Source organism: Ailuropoda melanoleuca, chromosome 3 (genome assembly GCF_002007445.2).
Source record: "Ailuropoda melanoleuca isolate Jingjing chromosome 3, ASM200744v2, whole genome shotgun sequence".
Lineage (NCBI taxonomy): Eukaryota > Metazoa > Chordata > Mammalia > Carnivora > Ursidae > Ailuropoda > Ailuropoda melanoleuca.
Window position 1 is genome coordinate 19,177,020 of NC_048220.1, and position 17,970 is coordinate 19,194,989.

The 17,970-nt window shown below is 36.2% G+C and overlaps 1 protein-coding gene across 3 annotated transcripts in view; it reads left to right on the plus strand.

Moving 5' to 3' along the window:
• Positions 1 to 17,970, plus strand: part of ADAMTS19 (ADAM metallopeptidase with thrombospondin type 1 motif 19) — a 478,977-nt gene that overhangs the window by 371,857 nt on the left and 89,150 nt on the right. For all 3 annotated transcript variants that reach the window (XM_034655959.1, XM_034655958.1, XM_034655957.1), the window contains 2 exons: positions 6,553 to 6,693; positions 8,130 to 8,280. In XM_034655959.1, coding sequence (XP_034511850.1) covers positions 6,553 to 6,693; positions 8,130 to 8,280 — 292 coding nt within the window. The remainder of the gene's footprint in view (positions 1 to 6,552; positions 6,694 to 8,129; positions 8,281 to 17,970) is intronic.

The window sequence follows — 17,970 nt, forward strand, 5'->3', positions numbered from 1 at the left end:
TATGAATGCTGTGATGTAAAAAGGAGATCTTCAACTTCCATTGGCCATATATGTCTCTGTTCATTCAAGGAGTTGATTTCATATCCTTCAGAATTCTTACTGGATTGGCAGGAAGTGAACTTATTATGGAGACCCTTGTAGACCACTAACACAGCTTTTGTATTTGATACTTTATGTAGACAATGATACCAGTTAGAGTAATAAGTAGTTTGTCCAAGTTAATAATCATAATGGGACTTCAGCCAGTATAGATGTGGCAGTGTTCCCACAACAGATTCTCTCCAAATGTAGGTTTGGATGTCAGAGTGAGTAGGTGGAAGAGGGGAAAAAATCACCCAGCTAATGAATGGTCTTATAAGAATTGGCTTTCTGTTTGCATTTCTCTAATATATCTTGGCAAATGTGTGGTGCAGAGTCAGGCAAGGGACCTTTCTTGAGCAGATCATCTACAGACTTTTCAGACTTGTAATTTCTCTAAGTCAGGAAGAGGCCACGTTAGTTTCAACTTGCTGTCAAATTTACAAAATATTTAGTTGCTTCTATGATTCTCTATCAGTTGGTAAGTCTGTAGACATTTATTTAATGTAAAGAATTCTTGTTGTCCAAACCCTTAAATTCTAGATGGTGAGAGCTTATATGTTTTGCTTAAAATTTGCCAAAATTAGAAGGTAGTTCTGATATGTATACCTGTCATATATTTGAAAGCTACCAAAGTTAACAATCATGGGAAATATATTCTAGAATTTACTGAAGAGTCCTTTATACATGAAGAAGGTTTTAAAATTTGAGTTGCATTTGTAAATATAGATAATCTGGGGAAAGCATTCCTGATAAGAAGGGATTGTACAAAAGGACAGGGCAGAATTAACTGTTCCAGTGAAAATTAGGTTGAAGTCAGTTTATGGATCTCTTGAAAAATAAGATAAAAGCTTGAGTTTTTGTCCTATAGATCATGGCTTCTTACAATTTTGAGCAAGCATCATCTAGAAAATAAGTTAAGTATAGTTTCTTAGACCTTATCTCTAGATAGTCTCTTTCAATCCACTGTGGCAGGACCCAGGACTCTGCATTTTAACTAACCCAACATCAGCATGCCCTAGGATTTTGATGCACATGGTTCATTATTCACATTTTCAGTACCACTGCTTGACAAAGAATATTAAAATATTTTGCATGGCAGGGTGGTGCCTGGGTGGTTCAGTTGTTTTGGCATCCAACTCTTGGTTTCAGCGAGGGTCATGATCTCAGGGTCATGTGACTGAGCCCCTGCTCCTGCTCAGCACTCAGCAGAGAGTCTCTTCGAGATCCTCTCTTTCCCGCTCCCTCTACTCTGCCCTCCCCCCACTCTCTTGCTCTCTCTCAAAAAAAAATTTTTTTTTGCCTAAGAAACTAGTTTTTTTGTATTAATTTATTCATAGCAAGCTAAAGTAATTAAAGCATGGCTTAATAAAGCAGAGAGTTAACAGACACGAGGCCAGTCAGACAAGCATTGCAAGAGTCCAGAAGTGAGAATTAGCACTTGTCTTGGTTGATATGACTAGTTGTGGAAAGGGCAGGATAGGTGGGAGAGCTTTAAGGAATACAGAACTAACAGGATCCAGGCATGTGTTCACTTTCTAAGAGCAAAGGATAGTGTGCCCAAATCCCAGTAGATGATAAACTCCTTGAGGGTAAAAACTGGATCTTACTAATTTTTATGACCCCAGCTCAGTATAGCATCCAGCATACACTGCATTCTCAACAAGTGTTTGTTCAGTTTCTAGATAAACCTGGACAGCAAAGTCAAAACGAATTCCTCTTTTGGTACCTCTATTTTTTTTTTTTTTGACACCATTGCTGGCTTGCTTTACCTTGCCTTTTGACTTCCAATAGAGGTACATATTTAATTCTTTTATGAAAACAGAAATTTAAATGATTAAAATTACTTAAATTCTAAAAAGTAATAAACTTATTTTGATTTTTTCTCCATGAGCAGTGAACTTACATCACAGCAGATACGGCCACAGAATTGTATGAAATTGTCATTTCATGGAAATATAATACAATTCTACTTAGACATTGTGACAGTTTGTTCCTTTTTTTAAAATAAAATTTTCCATATCATATATGGCTTTTAGTGGGAAATAATACATCATGACAAAATAGTTAATATATTTAGTACAAAAAAGTTTACTCTTCTAAAGAACTACTGTTTACAAATCTGATCCTTTCTAAATTATGCAAAATATGTGAGTGAATTCATAAATGTTCTCTTCTCTAACTCTTTAAACATCAAAAGGGACCATCTTCAAAATCCAAATGTTTCTCCAGCTTTCCGCAGGATATCACAAAACTTCCTGGCAGTGACTTTTAAACAAGTTGAGAAGTTTTATAAGATAAAAATATTTTTTCAGTTGACTTGACAACCATGTACAATGTTAGTGGAGAGTTTATTTGCCCAAGGCTCTTTGTCAAAATGAATTTAAACTGAGATTATTAAAATGTAGCTCTGTTGCACAGTATGAGGAGAGGTGTTGCTAATGTCTTACTTCAAGAATGTTTTCCATACAATGCTTGTGACTTGGTTTTAGAACTGTGTATGTGGAAGTGTATGTCTGCTAAGAGAGAGGAGACATTTAAAATTATTCAGGAAACGAAAAAAAAATCATATGCATAAATGGAGAGTTTTGATCCACTATAGTTTGGTTGTTTAGAGATCTCTCTGCTTGACCATCAGATTGGCTGGCTCTGAGTCCCAACTCCACCATTAACCTCTGCACATTCCTCATGTATAGAATAGAAGTCATGATAATAGAAACATTATGGGGCTATTGTGAGGATTAAGTGATATGATCACTGTAAATGATTAATATAGTGACTGGTGCAGATAAAGGTTCACAGTTTGTTTTATTTCAAATCAGAACTAAGCAGTGTTTCCTTATAGTTCCAGATGTGTGGTTTAAAAAAAAAAAAAGCCCATCCCAATTTAATGATGATCTTTTCTCTTACAAGTTAAATAGCTTTAGGAAAATTGAACTAATAGTAAACAATGCTTGAATCATCAGATCTCTCCATGGCTATAGCTAATTCCTTACATGAGAATCAGGATCCCAAAAGGAAAATGATCATCTGGATGAGAAGTTGTAATCTTCCCAATTTGGAAAATCACATTACACCACTTTGGGAAAATGTCCAAATTGCTAAATCTTGGAAACGAAACCTCTCCTCTCAAATGGACTTATTATTTAAAAAGTTTTATTGTTTCTGAAAAAGACCAGTTGCCTTTCAGAAGTCATAGCATTTGTGTACGATCTGAAAGACTGTACCAACACAGATGGAAGAGTTGAGCATGTTCCATAGGGCAAGTGGCTGTTGATAAAACAGGGTCACCCAGCAACGTGTGCTGCAGCCAGAATTCCTCCCTCGTGGAGGTGAGACAGTGATCCTGGCAAGGACTGCATCTGAACCGTACTGTTAGAAGTGCATTAAGGCTTTTTATTCAATTTGTGAGATTCTGCCTTATTTGCAATTTCTTTTTTTTTTAAAGGATTTTATTTATTTATTTGACAGAGAGAGAGAGAGGGAGCACAGGTAGACAGAATGGCAGGCAGAGGGAGAGGGAGAAGCAGGCTTCCTGCTGAGCAGAGAGCCCTGGGATCAAGACCTGAGCTGAAGACAGACGCTTAACCGACTGAGCCACCCAGGCGCCCCTGCAATAACTTATTTTAATTTAAGATCAAAGCAAAGTAAATTCTTGCTGTTATTCTTTGCTTGGTTTTCCTTAAAGTCCACAACTTCCCCCAGAGTAACTTCCACAAATACAGCAAATTGCACATAATGATGTTTATCTTCTTGTGCCTTTTGACCAGTTAGAATGAAAAGATTTCTCTTATTTCTTGCCCCCATAAAAAGAATCATTATGGGTTCCTATTGTTTTCCAGGCACTGTGCAGGCAATTTACATCATCCTCATTCAATTTTCCTAACAACCAGTTAGGAAAGTATATTTCATAAATGAGGAAACTGAAGCACATTTATTTCCTTATTATTACTTACTTGTCTCTAGTCCCCTGAATAAGGGGACGGGAGATAAAGAATTCACATCTCTTTCAACTTCAACATCTTTCACTGTACCTCCCAGTAACTAAACTGGTCCATACGTACTCCACGTTATCTCTTACTTTTCCTCTTTATTGCCAAAGTATGGAAAACATTTATCTTCCTAACCTGTTGGTCATCCTATTAATGTGTGTTGATATGGACCCTATTTAAAGACATTAATTAGGAGTGAAAAATATGGTTCAACATAGAACTGAATTTTTCTAACACAAAAATACAGAAAATGATATTCAGTCAAGTGTTTTTAGTTTTATTTAGACCAGAATTTTTGGAGTCTTCAGAAGCTTAGCAAACATAGTGATTTTCTTATTCATTATTTTTAACTCAGAAATTAATTACTGATTCCAGCCATATCATTTTCTTCTTTCAAAAACATATTAAATATAATAATTTTGATTCACAGTTGCAGTTTATCTCAATGAAAAAGTGATTTGCTCATCATGAAAATTTTTATTTTGATTTGAGAATACATAGGTAGACTAGTTGTGATTTCCCTTAGCAGTTTCTGTAACAATTTTTTATTAGCATTTAAAAATATAATGTAGATATTTTAGCTGTTCACTTTTTTTATTATGAAAGACTATTTCATTATCTAGATCACAGAGAATGAGAAAAGGGAACACTTGACTATCCTGCCATCATTTCAAACTTAGCCTCTACAAAATCAAATCTTTCCTCTTCCTGGGTCTTCACTGTCAACCTTCACTATGAGAATTCAGTAGGGATTATATGAAAGTTTTCCTGCAGTGGAAGTGATTCTACGTGGTGACTTGATACAGCGTTTAAGTACAGTTTATAGAGTATGATTCCAGTATGCCGGGATCTTAGAGAGATGAGCAAGTTCCTAGAAGTTGCAGCATAAACCAGAAGTTAAAATGTATAATGTAATGCAGAAAATGCTATAACAGTTTTGTTCGCAGAATCTGATGGTAGGACAGAGTACACATAGGTAAGATGGAAGTTAGTGAAAAAAAAACCTCACAAAGGTAATTGACAGTATTCTTGAAGATTAAGTACAATTTATCTAGTCAGAGACATTGAAGGAGAGGCACTTTGGACAGGGCAGGAGAAGGAATGGAATTTGTAGATGCCACATGTGTTGCGGGTCAGTCACATGATTCTAGAGCCAGCCACCTCACTTCAGAAATCACCACTTTTCACTCTCTAGCTGTAGAACCTTGGGAAAGTTATTTCCCATCAGCAAAAATGCGTTTTAATAGTCCCTACTACATAGAGTCTTTTAATTCAAGCCTATAAGCCCCTTTGTATGGTATGTAGCACACAGAAAATGCTCAAGGACAATTAATTGTAAAAGAAAAAGAACATACTGTTTGGGACACTAGAAATCATTTGCTGAAAAAAAGATGCAGTAAAGGATTTGGAAGAATATAAAGAGACTTTGTACCATGTTAGAGAGCTGGCGAGAGCCATATAGGTAATGGGGAAGCTGAGGCATGGCAGTGGATTGTGTTTTAAATAGACTTTACTGGGGCAGAGTAGGAGAAAAAGGGAGAATGTTGGTAAAGATTAGAGGCACAGAACCCAATAATGCCATAATAGTTGTTGAGACTAAATACTTAATAATCCTTTTTAAAAGTAACAAAGGGATTGAAAGGGGGTGACAGATGAGAGAAACATTTGGGAAGTAAAACTGGCACGAATTGCCCTGCGACATGGAGTAAATAAAATAGCCTGGGGAATGATCTAAGAGAAGGGATACATGACCTGAAGGCTCTTGACTTGGCAGACTGGGTGGCCAGCAAAGGCACAAAGAAGAGAGTGAAAGAAAAAGAGAATACAGGAGTGAGTAGAGGTTTGAAAGAGAAAATAGTGAGAGCAGTTTTTCCACATATTGAATTTAACGTTCTCCTAGTACATCCATTTGGAGATAAGGCAGATTTTTAGAGTTTCAAGTTAAAGCAACAGATTCAAGGTTCGCTAGAAAAAATAAAGATGGCCAGGAATGGGAATACATTTTGTATACAATACAGTTTGTATTGTATGATGAGTGGAAGAAGACAGTCTAATGAAGCAGATGGGGAAAATAATAGTTTTAATGTGGTTTCAGATTTGGTAGAAGGTATGAATAAAGGATCTCCAGGCAAGAACAAGAATCTTGTATGGTTGAATAAAAACTATTAACTATTTCCATGTGTTTCATATATATTACTCTGTGAAAAATTTATCTACAGATCATTTTGATAGAGGTAACTAAACACGTTATTTACCAGATTGATTGGGAAAATGTTTTTTACTAACTAAAAATATTTACCTTAACAAAATAACAAAATTTTAAAAAATAAATCAATCTGAAACCTAATTTTAGTTTCGATCTTTTAAACTTGAATTAGTCTCCCATTATTTTAAATATTTATCTGTTATTTTATTGCCATTATAAAAAGTTAAAATATATTTATCTAATGTAATTTTTTATTTTAATTATATTCTGAATCAGCATGGGCATTAATCATGACAATGACCACCCATCATGTGCTGATGGTCTTCATATCATGTCTGGTGAATGGATTAAAGGACAAAATCTTGGTGATGTGTCATGGTCCCGATGTAGCAAGGAAGATTTGGAAAGATTTCTAAGGTACCGAGGTCATTTACTCTTGCTGTATTGTCGGTGTTTACCTGTGCCTGCTTCCGCTACCAACCAGGGAAGGTGGCACGGTAGAGTGGAGAGGACACCAGATTAAGGATCAAGGCAGTCGGTTCCAATGATGGCTCTTCCACTGACTCATAGTGTGAATTGGAACATATTATTTAACCTATCTGCTTCTTAGTTTCCACACTTTCTTATAAAAGAATGTGCAAGATGATTTGGAAGGTTGGAAAATTATCTGTCACAGTATTTAATTACCACTTCACAATTTCCCAGTGGAAACGTTCTCGTTGCTCATCACTGAGCACATCTGTTATCATGAAGAACCTCTTTAACAAAAGCTCCACCCTTCCATTGTGATACTTCTAAACTCTGAATTTTTGCATTAATACATCGTTGTCACCATTATAATAGTCCTCATTCTCTTCTTTCCCACTTTCAGCAGCGGGAGCAGTTTCTCTCTGGATGGAAAAAGAAATGAAAAATATTATTAGTGTTCTAGTTTTCATTTTAAAGCCCTTGTTATTTACTTATCCCTTTGGTAATAAAGGAGCAGCTGAAACAGTACGTGATATACAAAGTAGTGAGTGAGTGAGAGATGCTTCAATTATCCACAAGTCAAAGATACAGAGGAGCAGTTAGATAGCTAAGTTCACTATACAGATGAATTTTATTCAGTTCTCCATACCATTTAAATGGGCAAGCTTATTTTTTCTGTTCAATGAATATTAAAACCCACCAAAATATAATGTTTTCTACCTTATCATAACTCTGGTGTGAGCTATGTGCGGTACGTTCTGCCATGGTGTAGAGAACAGTGTGCAGAATGTGTAACATCTGATCTCACCACCTCACTGCAACAGTAACCCTTGAGCAGTTCCTAAACATGCATGATTTTGTACAGCTGCCTTCACAAGAATCGGATGCACGATAAAATTAAATGTCACCTTGTAAATAGAAGTTGTATTACAACGTCAAGTACTAAAATATCTCTACTATTAATACTCACTTGACAGAGCCTTCCGTATATCCTCTCAGTCTCCATATATAATTGATTTCTTACCTTTGCACATTATTTTTGGGCAAGTGATGCTCCAAGTCTGAGCTTCTTCATCGTATAAATCTGTAAAGTAATAACCACCTTACCGTGTTATGTAGATTAGCTGAGTTAATCCCTATGAAAGACCTTTATAATACAAAACATTCTGTTAACTTGAATGTTACTATTATTAGGATTATCTTACATAGTTGTACATAAATGAGTCTCATATAGGGGATGAGTTCTGTGACCATTCAGTAGAAGAATTTATAAATAAAAGTAAGAACATATTTTTAACATTCTAAAAATGTTTCCTGTTGCTATGCTAATTATAACAAATTTTTACATGAAATTCAAAATTTTACACATATCTGCATATTGCCAGGTCAAAGGCCAGTAACTGCCTGCTACAGACAAACCCCCACAGTGTCAATTCCGTGATGGTTCCCTCCAAGTTGCCAGGGATGACATACACTGCTGACGAGCAGTGTCAGATTCTCTTTGGGCCATTGGCTTCCTTTTGTCAAGAGATGCAGGTAAGGGTTGTGTCCAGATGCGATTTTTTAAGTATATGTTCATATTCATTGTTTAGAAGCATTGATTGGAGGTGGGAAAGATGACTTTATTTCAGAGTCTGTGGCTCTTTTGAGAGCACCCCAATCTTGGAAAGAAAGCTTTTCTAAGAGAAGGTTACCGCATTTTTTCCCCTGGCACTTTGGAAGTGATAGAAAGAAGGTGTGGATGTTTAATCTAAGTCAGGAAGGAATGACCCAAGAATTTCAATTTCAAAAATGGCACTGAAGTCAGGGAAGTATTTATACTGTGCCAGTTCAGTGCTTCTGTTTTAAATCTCTTACTTTCTTACATGGTAGGTAACCGGGTAAAAATACAGTGAAAACGATACATGAACATGTAATTGTGGAGGAAGAATTATATCTTTGAACCCTGAAATAAAATGTTAAAAATATGTTCTACCAGAACAAAAACTAGAGGGTACATTTTTAAATAGTTGAACTACAGGAAAGGGGTAAATATATGATGGTAAACTTTGCAATATCTGTATACTAATATTCAAATAATTACTCAGAGAGGCCAGCGGTACCAGTCTAGAAAATATGAAGTCTGAAAGATTGAGCAAAATGACCTTCTTAATTGATATAAGAGTTTTAGCTCTTCTTACTTTCCCTTCTTTCTTTTCTTCTTTCTTTTGGTTGCCCATCCCCTACCTGCCCACCTATTGCCACTTCTTCCCAAAATACACACACACACACACACACACACACACACTCACACTTTGTATCGCAGGAATAAATTGATAGTCGTGCTTAGAGTCAGTTGGTAGCTGTTTATCATTCTACCTCAGTTTCTGTGATTGCCTCGAAAGACTTTGGCTTTGTTGAAGATAATGCTGTTTCAGAGTACTAGCACCATAATTAAAATCCATTATAAGTAAAAAAGCATATGGCATTACGAAATATTTGATGTTTTCTCTTCTTTGTAGTTCTTATCTGAGGAGTTGTTCACTTATCATTTTCTTCTTATCCATTTCCCACACCGGTAGGTAAGCTCCGTGAGGGCAGAGGGCATTTCTCCAGCATCTAGCCCAGTGGCTGGCACATGGTAGGCATTCAGCGAGGGTTCGACTTAAGATTAAAATAAGTGAATGTATGAAGGAGTTGGAGCTGCGTTAAATGTGACATGTCAAAAGGTGTATAGACAACAGAATCCATCTGGCAATAGTGGAGCTCAAAAAGAACTGTTGGCAGGGTGTCTGGGTGGCTCAGTCAGCTAAGCAACTGACTTTTGGTTTTGGCTCAGATCCTGATCTGAGGTCGTGAGATCAAGCCCCACATCGGGCTCCATGCTCAGTGCAGAGATGCTTGAGATTCTCTCTCTCCCTGTCCCTCTGCCCTTCCTCTCTCTCTCACACACACACGCANAAAAACAAAAAACTAAAAAAAAAAAAAAAAAAAAGAACTGCTGGTGTAGATGTGTGTTGTGACCTGGGTCCCAAGGCTTTATATGTGGCAGAGCGATGGGTCCTTGGAACTTAGTATCAGGTGCGATGGTTCAGCAGTAGGCAGCTCGGCTCTGTACAATCTGTCCCTGATCCCTCCCTGACCTTCTTGTTCACTCTGCTCTCATTCTGGGCCTTCAGACAATCAAAAGGTGGGTTATAGTCAGAATCTTCCTGGCAAAAGGAATGTTTTGAGGTATATTTTCACGTGCTGAAATTAGCATCGTTTTGGAAAACAGACGGGGCTGTTTCTGCTTACCATTGTAGTATTATGTGGGACATAGTTTCAGTTCATGTGTTATAAGAATTGATAGCGCTGATAAATGTAAAATTTACATGTTTTATAAAGTATCCCGCATGTTAAACAAACTCTGCAAATGATAACCGCAAACATGATTTTGGTAGATTTTAGATTATTTTTCACAAACATTGTGTTTAAGAGCTTTCAGAAATTATTTTATATTGCAGTTAGTTAAATTGTGCTAATACCATTCTACAATATTTTGAACTCTCAAATATATGCCACATAGTACATTAATTATTTATATTTATGATCTAATTTGATTCCTATAAATATTATATGCCGTAGTTATTACTCAGTCCTGTTTTTACAGATCAAAAATTTGAGACCTGTAGAAGTTAAATAACTCCGTTAAGTTCTTATACCTGCCAGGAGGGAATGTTAGGTGCAGATCCAAACAATGGAGTACATTGTACCCATTCTGCTCTACTGCCTCTTAGGGAACTCAAACTTCTTTATAAGTTAAAATCATACATCAGATCCCAGGGCACCTGGGTGGTACAGTCAGTTAAGTGTCCAACTCTTGACTTCAGCTCAGGTCAAGATCTCAGGGTCATGAGATTGAATCCCACATTGGGCTCCACACTGAGTGAGGGGTATGTTTAAGGTTGTCTCTCTCCTTCCCTGCCAGCCCCCTATCGTATACTCTCAAAAAAAAACCCAAAAAACCATAAATCATATCCTGTGTTTTAACTGAATTTGTTCCTTCTGCTACAGCTCCGACATCATCAGAGTTAAGAAATCATTAAACTTTACATCGGAATCTGGGGATGTACTGTATGGTGATTAACACAATATAATAAAATAAAATTAAAAAAAAAAGAAATATCTTTATTAACTTATTTTATTTTTCTAAACTATTTTGCTCTATTATATGTTATTTCTCACTAACCTACCTGCTTGGAGTTTCTTCCATCTCTGAAAGTGTAAGTGTTAATTACAGGATTTTAAATCTGTATTTCTCAATGTCCTAAGATGTTGCTGTGTTTTAAACTAGGCATTTTGTAAATAAGGTTTCAGGTATTCAGAAATATTCTTTTTTTACCCTCAAGTTTTATGGATGTGACTTTTTTATTGATAAAATCAGTTTTTTCTTTATTTCTATCTGTGTGTAATATTTATTAAAAATTATTTTTAAAACAATATCGGAAAGAATTGGACTGCTGTGGAAAAGCAACACCACTGGGTCAGGGTTTGATTGGAGAACACTGGTTGGAGGGACGTGAACCCAGTCTTTAATAATGCTTCTGCCTCTTATTAGTTGTGCAGACTTAGTCCAAAATTTTTTCTCTTTAAGACAGACTCTGTAGAACAAGAAGTTGGACTACGTTATCTTTCTGAGTCTTAGAGTTAAGAGAATGGACTTCTGTGATTCCACAATCATTTTCTTTTTTTTTTTTTTAAGATTTTATTTATTTATTTGACAGAGATAGAGACAGCCAGCGAGAGAGGGACAAGCAGGGGGAGTGGGAGAGGAAGAAGCAGGCTCATAGCAGAGGAGCCTGATGTGGGGCTCGCTCCCGTAACGCCGGGATCACGCCCTGAGCCGAAGGCAGACGCTTAACCGCTGTGCCACCCAGGCGCCCCTCCACAATCATTTTCTGATACCACTCTTAAAAATCATGAGTTCAATTCCAAATTAGTGCAGAGTACAAAGTGTAGTAACTAGATCAATAGAGCCACTGAAGAGATTCTTTACAAATGCCAGTCACTGATTTATAAATATTTATTGAGTTCCATCTACTTTTCAAGCACAGTTCTGTACACTACAGAACAGGAAACAAAGACCCCCACCTTTCATGGAGCTTACATTTTTGTTATGAAAAACAGGCAAAAACATTTATAAATACATTTTAGCATATATATTTATAACATGTCAATTGGTAATAAATGTTTTGGAGAGGTGTAAACCCAGGTAAGAAGGGTAGAGAGTAAAACCAGGTATTGGGAGGGTAGGGATGTTGTTATTTTCTATAGGGTGATCTGGGAAGGCCTCCTGGAGAAGGTGACATTTATTTTGAGATCTGAAGGCAGTGAGAGAGCAGGCTATGCATTTATCTTGGGAGGAATATGGAAAGATAAGAGAAAGCAGAATGCCCTGGAATGAAGTTTCAGTAATGTTTCAAATTTAAGATGCTCATTAAACATCAACCTAGAGCTGTAAGTTGGTCCAGGATAGATACTTATGTGGAAGTCATCAATAAGTAGGTGATATTGAAGATGTGATACTAGATGATTACAGCAGGAAAGGAGTTAAATAGAATCGACAAAGGAGAGACAGAGAAGTTGGTGACTACCATATTTGGAAATGAGGAACATAAGGAAAAACCAACAAGTAAAGCTCTGAAGACATCTGTTGGTAGGAATAGAACCAAGAGAAAGCGAGATCATGAGGGCTCAGTTCAGACATTTTTCAAAGTGGAAATGAAAAAGCAGAAGACGGGAGTAAAAGGAAGTCTGAGAATATGTAATTGACTTGTTTTTCCTAGAGAATTTGGTACTCTGTGAGTTGGCGTTTTCTGGAAATCCCTGAACATGTAAGTGTCAGGAGGTATAACTTAAAGATATAAGGGGAATAGTTGTGAAGTGTAGAATTTTGGAGAGTTCTCCTGGTTAAGCCACACATGTGGATACACATGGAGTCACCACATCTACTAGTCAGTCATCCAGCCTTTTAAACAAAACAAGTCTCTTAGAAGACAGGCTTGGTAACATCAAAGAAATTTTCTATCAGTTCTTTTTATTACTGTCCTGCTGGCACCTAAAAGAGTGCTCAATAAATATTTGTTAAATGAAGAAGTGAATCAACTGAGTGTTGGAGTAATGATTCTAAATTTTCACTCATAGTCAAGTCTTGGATATATCATATGCCAAGATAGCATGACGATGACCTAAATGTTATTCAGTATTAACTCCGTGATAGCACAGAAACCAGCTGATAAGGACAGAAGGCTTATGTTTAAGGTCTTATATGTGAATTAATCAGGCACCCTATGATCATCCCATTTCCCATCAATTAGAAATAAGTATCAGGCTGCATGGAGTGAAGATTCATAGCAACTCTGCGACATGTGTGTCTCTGGTAGAATCTTAGAGACAAAGGCAATTGGTCCATCATATTTGAATGAGCTAAGAAGTAGGGTTTTCCATATGTATAAACAGATAGTTTGACACAAGCGCTAGAGACTCCAAGGATACATGCTGATCTAATTAATGGTGTAAATTTACCCTTAGGATCGTAACTGATGTCTGCAAAATGTTTAAAGGAATAGGCATCTGTTGAGGCATAGAGACAATGTTTAAAGTCTTGTGAAACAACTCAACCTCCAGTAATAATAGCTCACTCTTCTGACTTAATGTGCTAACTTCTTGGTGGCTGGTTCCTGAGTCCTAAGCAGTTGGTACTTCTGGGCCACCTGGCATCTTGTGGCTGAGCCAGCTCCAAACAGCATCAAGTCATCTGAGTATCTTCCTGGACTTACTTACCCTGGCTCAGGATTCAGAGGTATGGGTGTTTCCCTAGAAACAGTAAGGAGTGGCTGCATGAGAGTTGCATTTTTTGAGTGAGAAGGAAGTGTGCTAAAAATCTGAAGACTCCAGGAAACCTAAGGATCTGCCGTTGGTTTGGAGTAGGCAATAGTGAATTAAATGTATATTTTATCAAATAGAAAACTTTCTGCTTTCATCAAATCATACGGTCACGTTAAAAAGTAATGAGGAAAGTTCCAGTTTCACATTTTTCTTATATTGAATTGGTACATCAAAGGCAATGGACTTCTAAAACCTCTCATTTGATCCAGTGGTGAGGCTGGCATTGAAATGAGGTAGCTTATGAAGAATTCTAGAAGGCTGAGTCTCTGATTTGACATTGTGATATTCCAGAGGCAATAGGAATTTGGACTTAAGAAGATGTGGCATCAAATAGCCCTCGATGGCTAGTAATTGTTAGGGCAACTAAGATAGCATTACTGATAAAACATGTTGTCAAGATTGATGAAGTTGTAAATTTTAAATCCTTCCTTCTTATAAGATCATTAAAACTATGGTGGGTTAGAACTACCAGGAATTGATTCTGAATGTGTTATATTCTAATCACAGCTTCACCTTATTCTTCGAGCTTTAACGCTGCTTAGTCTGTGAGGACTTTCATGGCAGCTTACTTGACTGCATAATCCAGCTGTTTCTTTTTTTAGAACTCATTTTTTCCCGTGAATTTTTATTCACATGGGCTTTTATTTTTTAAGTCCCTAATTTGTAAGTTGCCTATTTACATTTTCCCTCATTTTTCAGTTTTCTGGCTTTTTCTTGCTGATTTGCAGGAGTTCTTTCTACGTTCTAGGTGAAAATTCCTTATGCCTTACCAACAGTGTGTTTGTTGTGTGTGTGCTAACTTTTTATACACTGTCCTTTGTCTCTTAATTTTGAGGTAGATGAATCCATCAAATTCTCCCGTGAAGATTGTGCTATTTATATTTTTTATTTGTTTGTTTCCTTGTTTTTCCATCTTGTACACATCCTTCCCTACTTTGGAATTAAATTCTTATATGATACCTTCCCTTTCTTTTAGCTTAAATCATATTTCATTAGCACCAGAGATATTTTGGATTTTTTTTAAATTTATTCATGCAGAAAACTATATATATTATATAATGTTGATTTATAGTTTTTCATTTGCTTGATCTGTTTTTTCCTTTTCCATTTTTTTATGACTTGTGCCTTAAAATCTGTTTTGTCTGGCATAAAAACTTGTATCTTGGCTAATATTTTCCATTCCTATATCTTCAACATTTCCAGATATAAATATAACTATGGATGTGGATATAAGGAGTAGCTAGATTTTCTATTTTTCTGTTTAAACCAATGTGATAGTTTTTGTGTGTGTGTGTTTTCATCAGCTAATTTAACATTTTTGCATTTATTTAAATTAGTTTTATTTGGGATTTTTATTCTGTCAGCCTGTTGTGTTAGTGTTTCATATTTATATTCTATTTTTCCTCTTTTTCTCCTTTACCACTTCCTGTTAGAGAAACCACATTTTTCCTCTGCATTCAAAAATCATACATTCTTCATATATTTTTATGTGTATCAGGAATCAGTTTTTTCTCTCATGATAAATAGCATTCCATTGGTAGATAACCTATTTTCTCGATTAACTCACCTCTTAGTAGACATCTGGGATGTTAGCTATTATGAGTAAGGCTACTCTGATCATTTGTGAATGAGTATTTGTATAGACAGGTTTTGTTCTGCAATATGAGTACATTGACACATTATTTATTAATACATTAATTTCTTACAAACTGTGGCCTCGAGACTGGCTGCCTGTTTTTGTAAATAAAGTTTTATTAGAACACAGTCACCCCCATTTGTTCATATGTTCTCTTTGGCCACCGTCAAGCTACACAGACAGTGTTGAATAGTTGCAACAGAGACCATATGGCCACAAGCCTAAAATATATACACTTCGGCACTTTATAGAATAAGTTTGCTGACCCCTGTTGCAGGTACTCTGAATTTTGTTATAGTCCTCTCAAGAGTATCTCCTCTCCCCACTCATCCACCACCCCACCCCCTCCCCAGAGAATTAAGTGTTAGATTCAAACTGGAAACTTTGTCTTACCTACTGTGGACAACAGCTCGTATCTTCAGTCCACTTTTTCCTCATCTGGCCTGTAGGGAGTGTGTTCTCTGGATGTGTGGGTCAGGTTCCAGCTGACGACGGCTTCTCTCCCTTCCTTTTGAGATTGGCCCATCCGTTTTGACAGCTGTCACCACAGCTGTTTCTGTCATCACGAATCTGAAAAGATGGCATGTGTCTCGCTGTTGCTTTAGCCATTTAGTGCCACGCGATGACCACAGCCCACGGTAGGGTCAAAGCTGCAAAGTTGGTAAATGCAACTTGTGGCAGTCCCTTCAGCTCCCCTAAAAAGTTCACCTGCCTCTGTTCATTCTCCAGAAGCAGCATGAAGTTGTTCTTTGTATTCTGTCCACAGCTGACAGTTGTGATCTACAGGATGGTTGGTCTTTGGGGAACTGACTCCACCATTGCAGAAGGGGAATCTTTTTCTTTTTTCTCTCTCTTTCATACTAGGGATTTCTGGATCATTTTTCTTTGAAATATTTCGGAGTTCCTTTTTACTTTACATTCTTTTTCTTTTCTTTGGGGCTTCATTAACTAGGTACTGACAGTCTTCCTTTCTCTAAATTTTTTCTCACTCCTTCACTCTCTCTTTCATACTTTCTGATGTGTTCTGTTCAGGCGTCCTTTGCAGTTTGCTGCTTCATTTGTTGACTGGACTTGGACTGCCTTTTTCCCCATGTCTGCTACTCAACTTCTGCCAGTAAGGATCTTGAAGTATTTGGAGTAGAGGAGGGAAAATAGAAAACATCAAGCTTATTTGACTGCCTGGGAACAAATCTTCTCTATTAAAGGATAAAGTTTTTTGAGATGTAAATGAGCTACATTTCTAGTATTTTTTCCCACTATGAGGAGGTTTTATAACATTGGCTAAAATCCAATTATTGTTGCTTTCCATACTCAACATTTATTTAGACTTATCCTCATTTTTATCAGTCTCTTTGCTCACCGTTGTTTTTCAGTCCTTTCCTATGAGATCATATTCCTTCTTGAAATACATCAGTTAGAAGTTCCTTTTGAGCAGATCAGTTGGTGGTAAATACTCAGTTTTTGTTTCCTTGAAAGACTCTTTATTTAACTGTCAGTCTTGAATAAAATTTTAGCTGAGTTCAGGAGTTTATATTGACAGTTATTTTTTTCCTCTTGCCACTTTGAATACACCATGTACTCACTTCCTGATGTGGGTGCCAAGTTGCTATTTTTGCCATTTTCCTAATTTTAAAAGAAAACTTTCAGCATTTCACTCTTTTTTATGCTGTTTGTTGTGGAGTTTCATAGGTGTCCAGTAATCGTGAAGACATTTCTTTCAATGGCTAGTTAGCTAAGGGTTTTTTTTTTAATGAATAGATATTGAATTGCATTATGAGCTTTATACAATAGATACAGAAATCATAGATTTTAAAGTCATTGATGTACTTGATTACATTCATCAAATCTCTGCTATTATAGTAACCTTGCATTCTGAAGAAAAAAACAACTTGGTCATGGCATTGCGTTTTTTTAATGCATTGCCAGATTTAATCTGTTAAAACTTGCTTAACATATTTAAATCTAGATTAATAAATCAGGTAGATTACTATTTTCATGTCCTTTGAAACCCCTGTCTAGTTTGGATATCGTAAGTGTGTTTAAATGTGTTCCTTTTTTTCCCTCTTCTCTAAAAAGCTTACATAAATTGAGAATCTACGTTTTTTGAAAGATTGTTAGTTTTGGGACCAGAAGTATACTTTGTGGAAAGATATTTAATGATCACTTTTAACTATTTTATGGTTACAGAATAGTTCTGCTTCTCTTTTTCTTCTTGAGTCCATTTTAGTAAGTTTTTAGGAAGTTTTTTAAAATATCTTTTCATTTCATGCAAGTTGTCAGTTTATTGGCATAAAGTTGTTCATGTAATTTATTTGTTTAAACTTGACATTATCTGTAGTTATACCTTCATTTTATTCCTAGTAGTAGGGTTTGGGTTGTTTTGGGTTTTTTTTTTTTTTGCCTTCTCTTTTTTCTTTAATTTTCAATTTTATGAGTTACAAAGAACTAGATTTCTGCTTTTTATTATTCCTTTAGATTCTGCTTTATGTTATTCCTTTAGTTTTCTGTGTTTTGAAATACCCTTCCCCCTTTTCTTCTCTTCCACCCTTAAAAGTACTATGATGTACTATGATGGGAACGAAGGTTTTTAAAAATATTATCCCATACTGAATTACATTTGCAACCAAATGTTAAGTTATTGACATTGTATTTTGGAAGATAATATAAGTGGTAGAACAAGG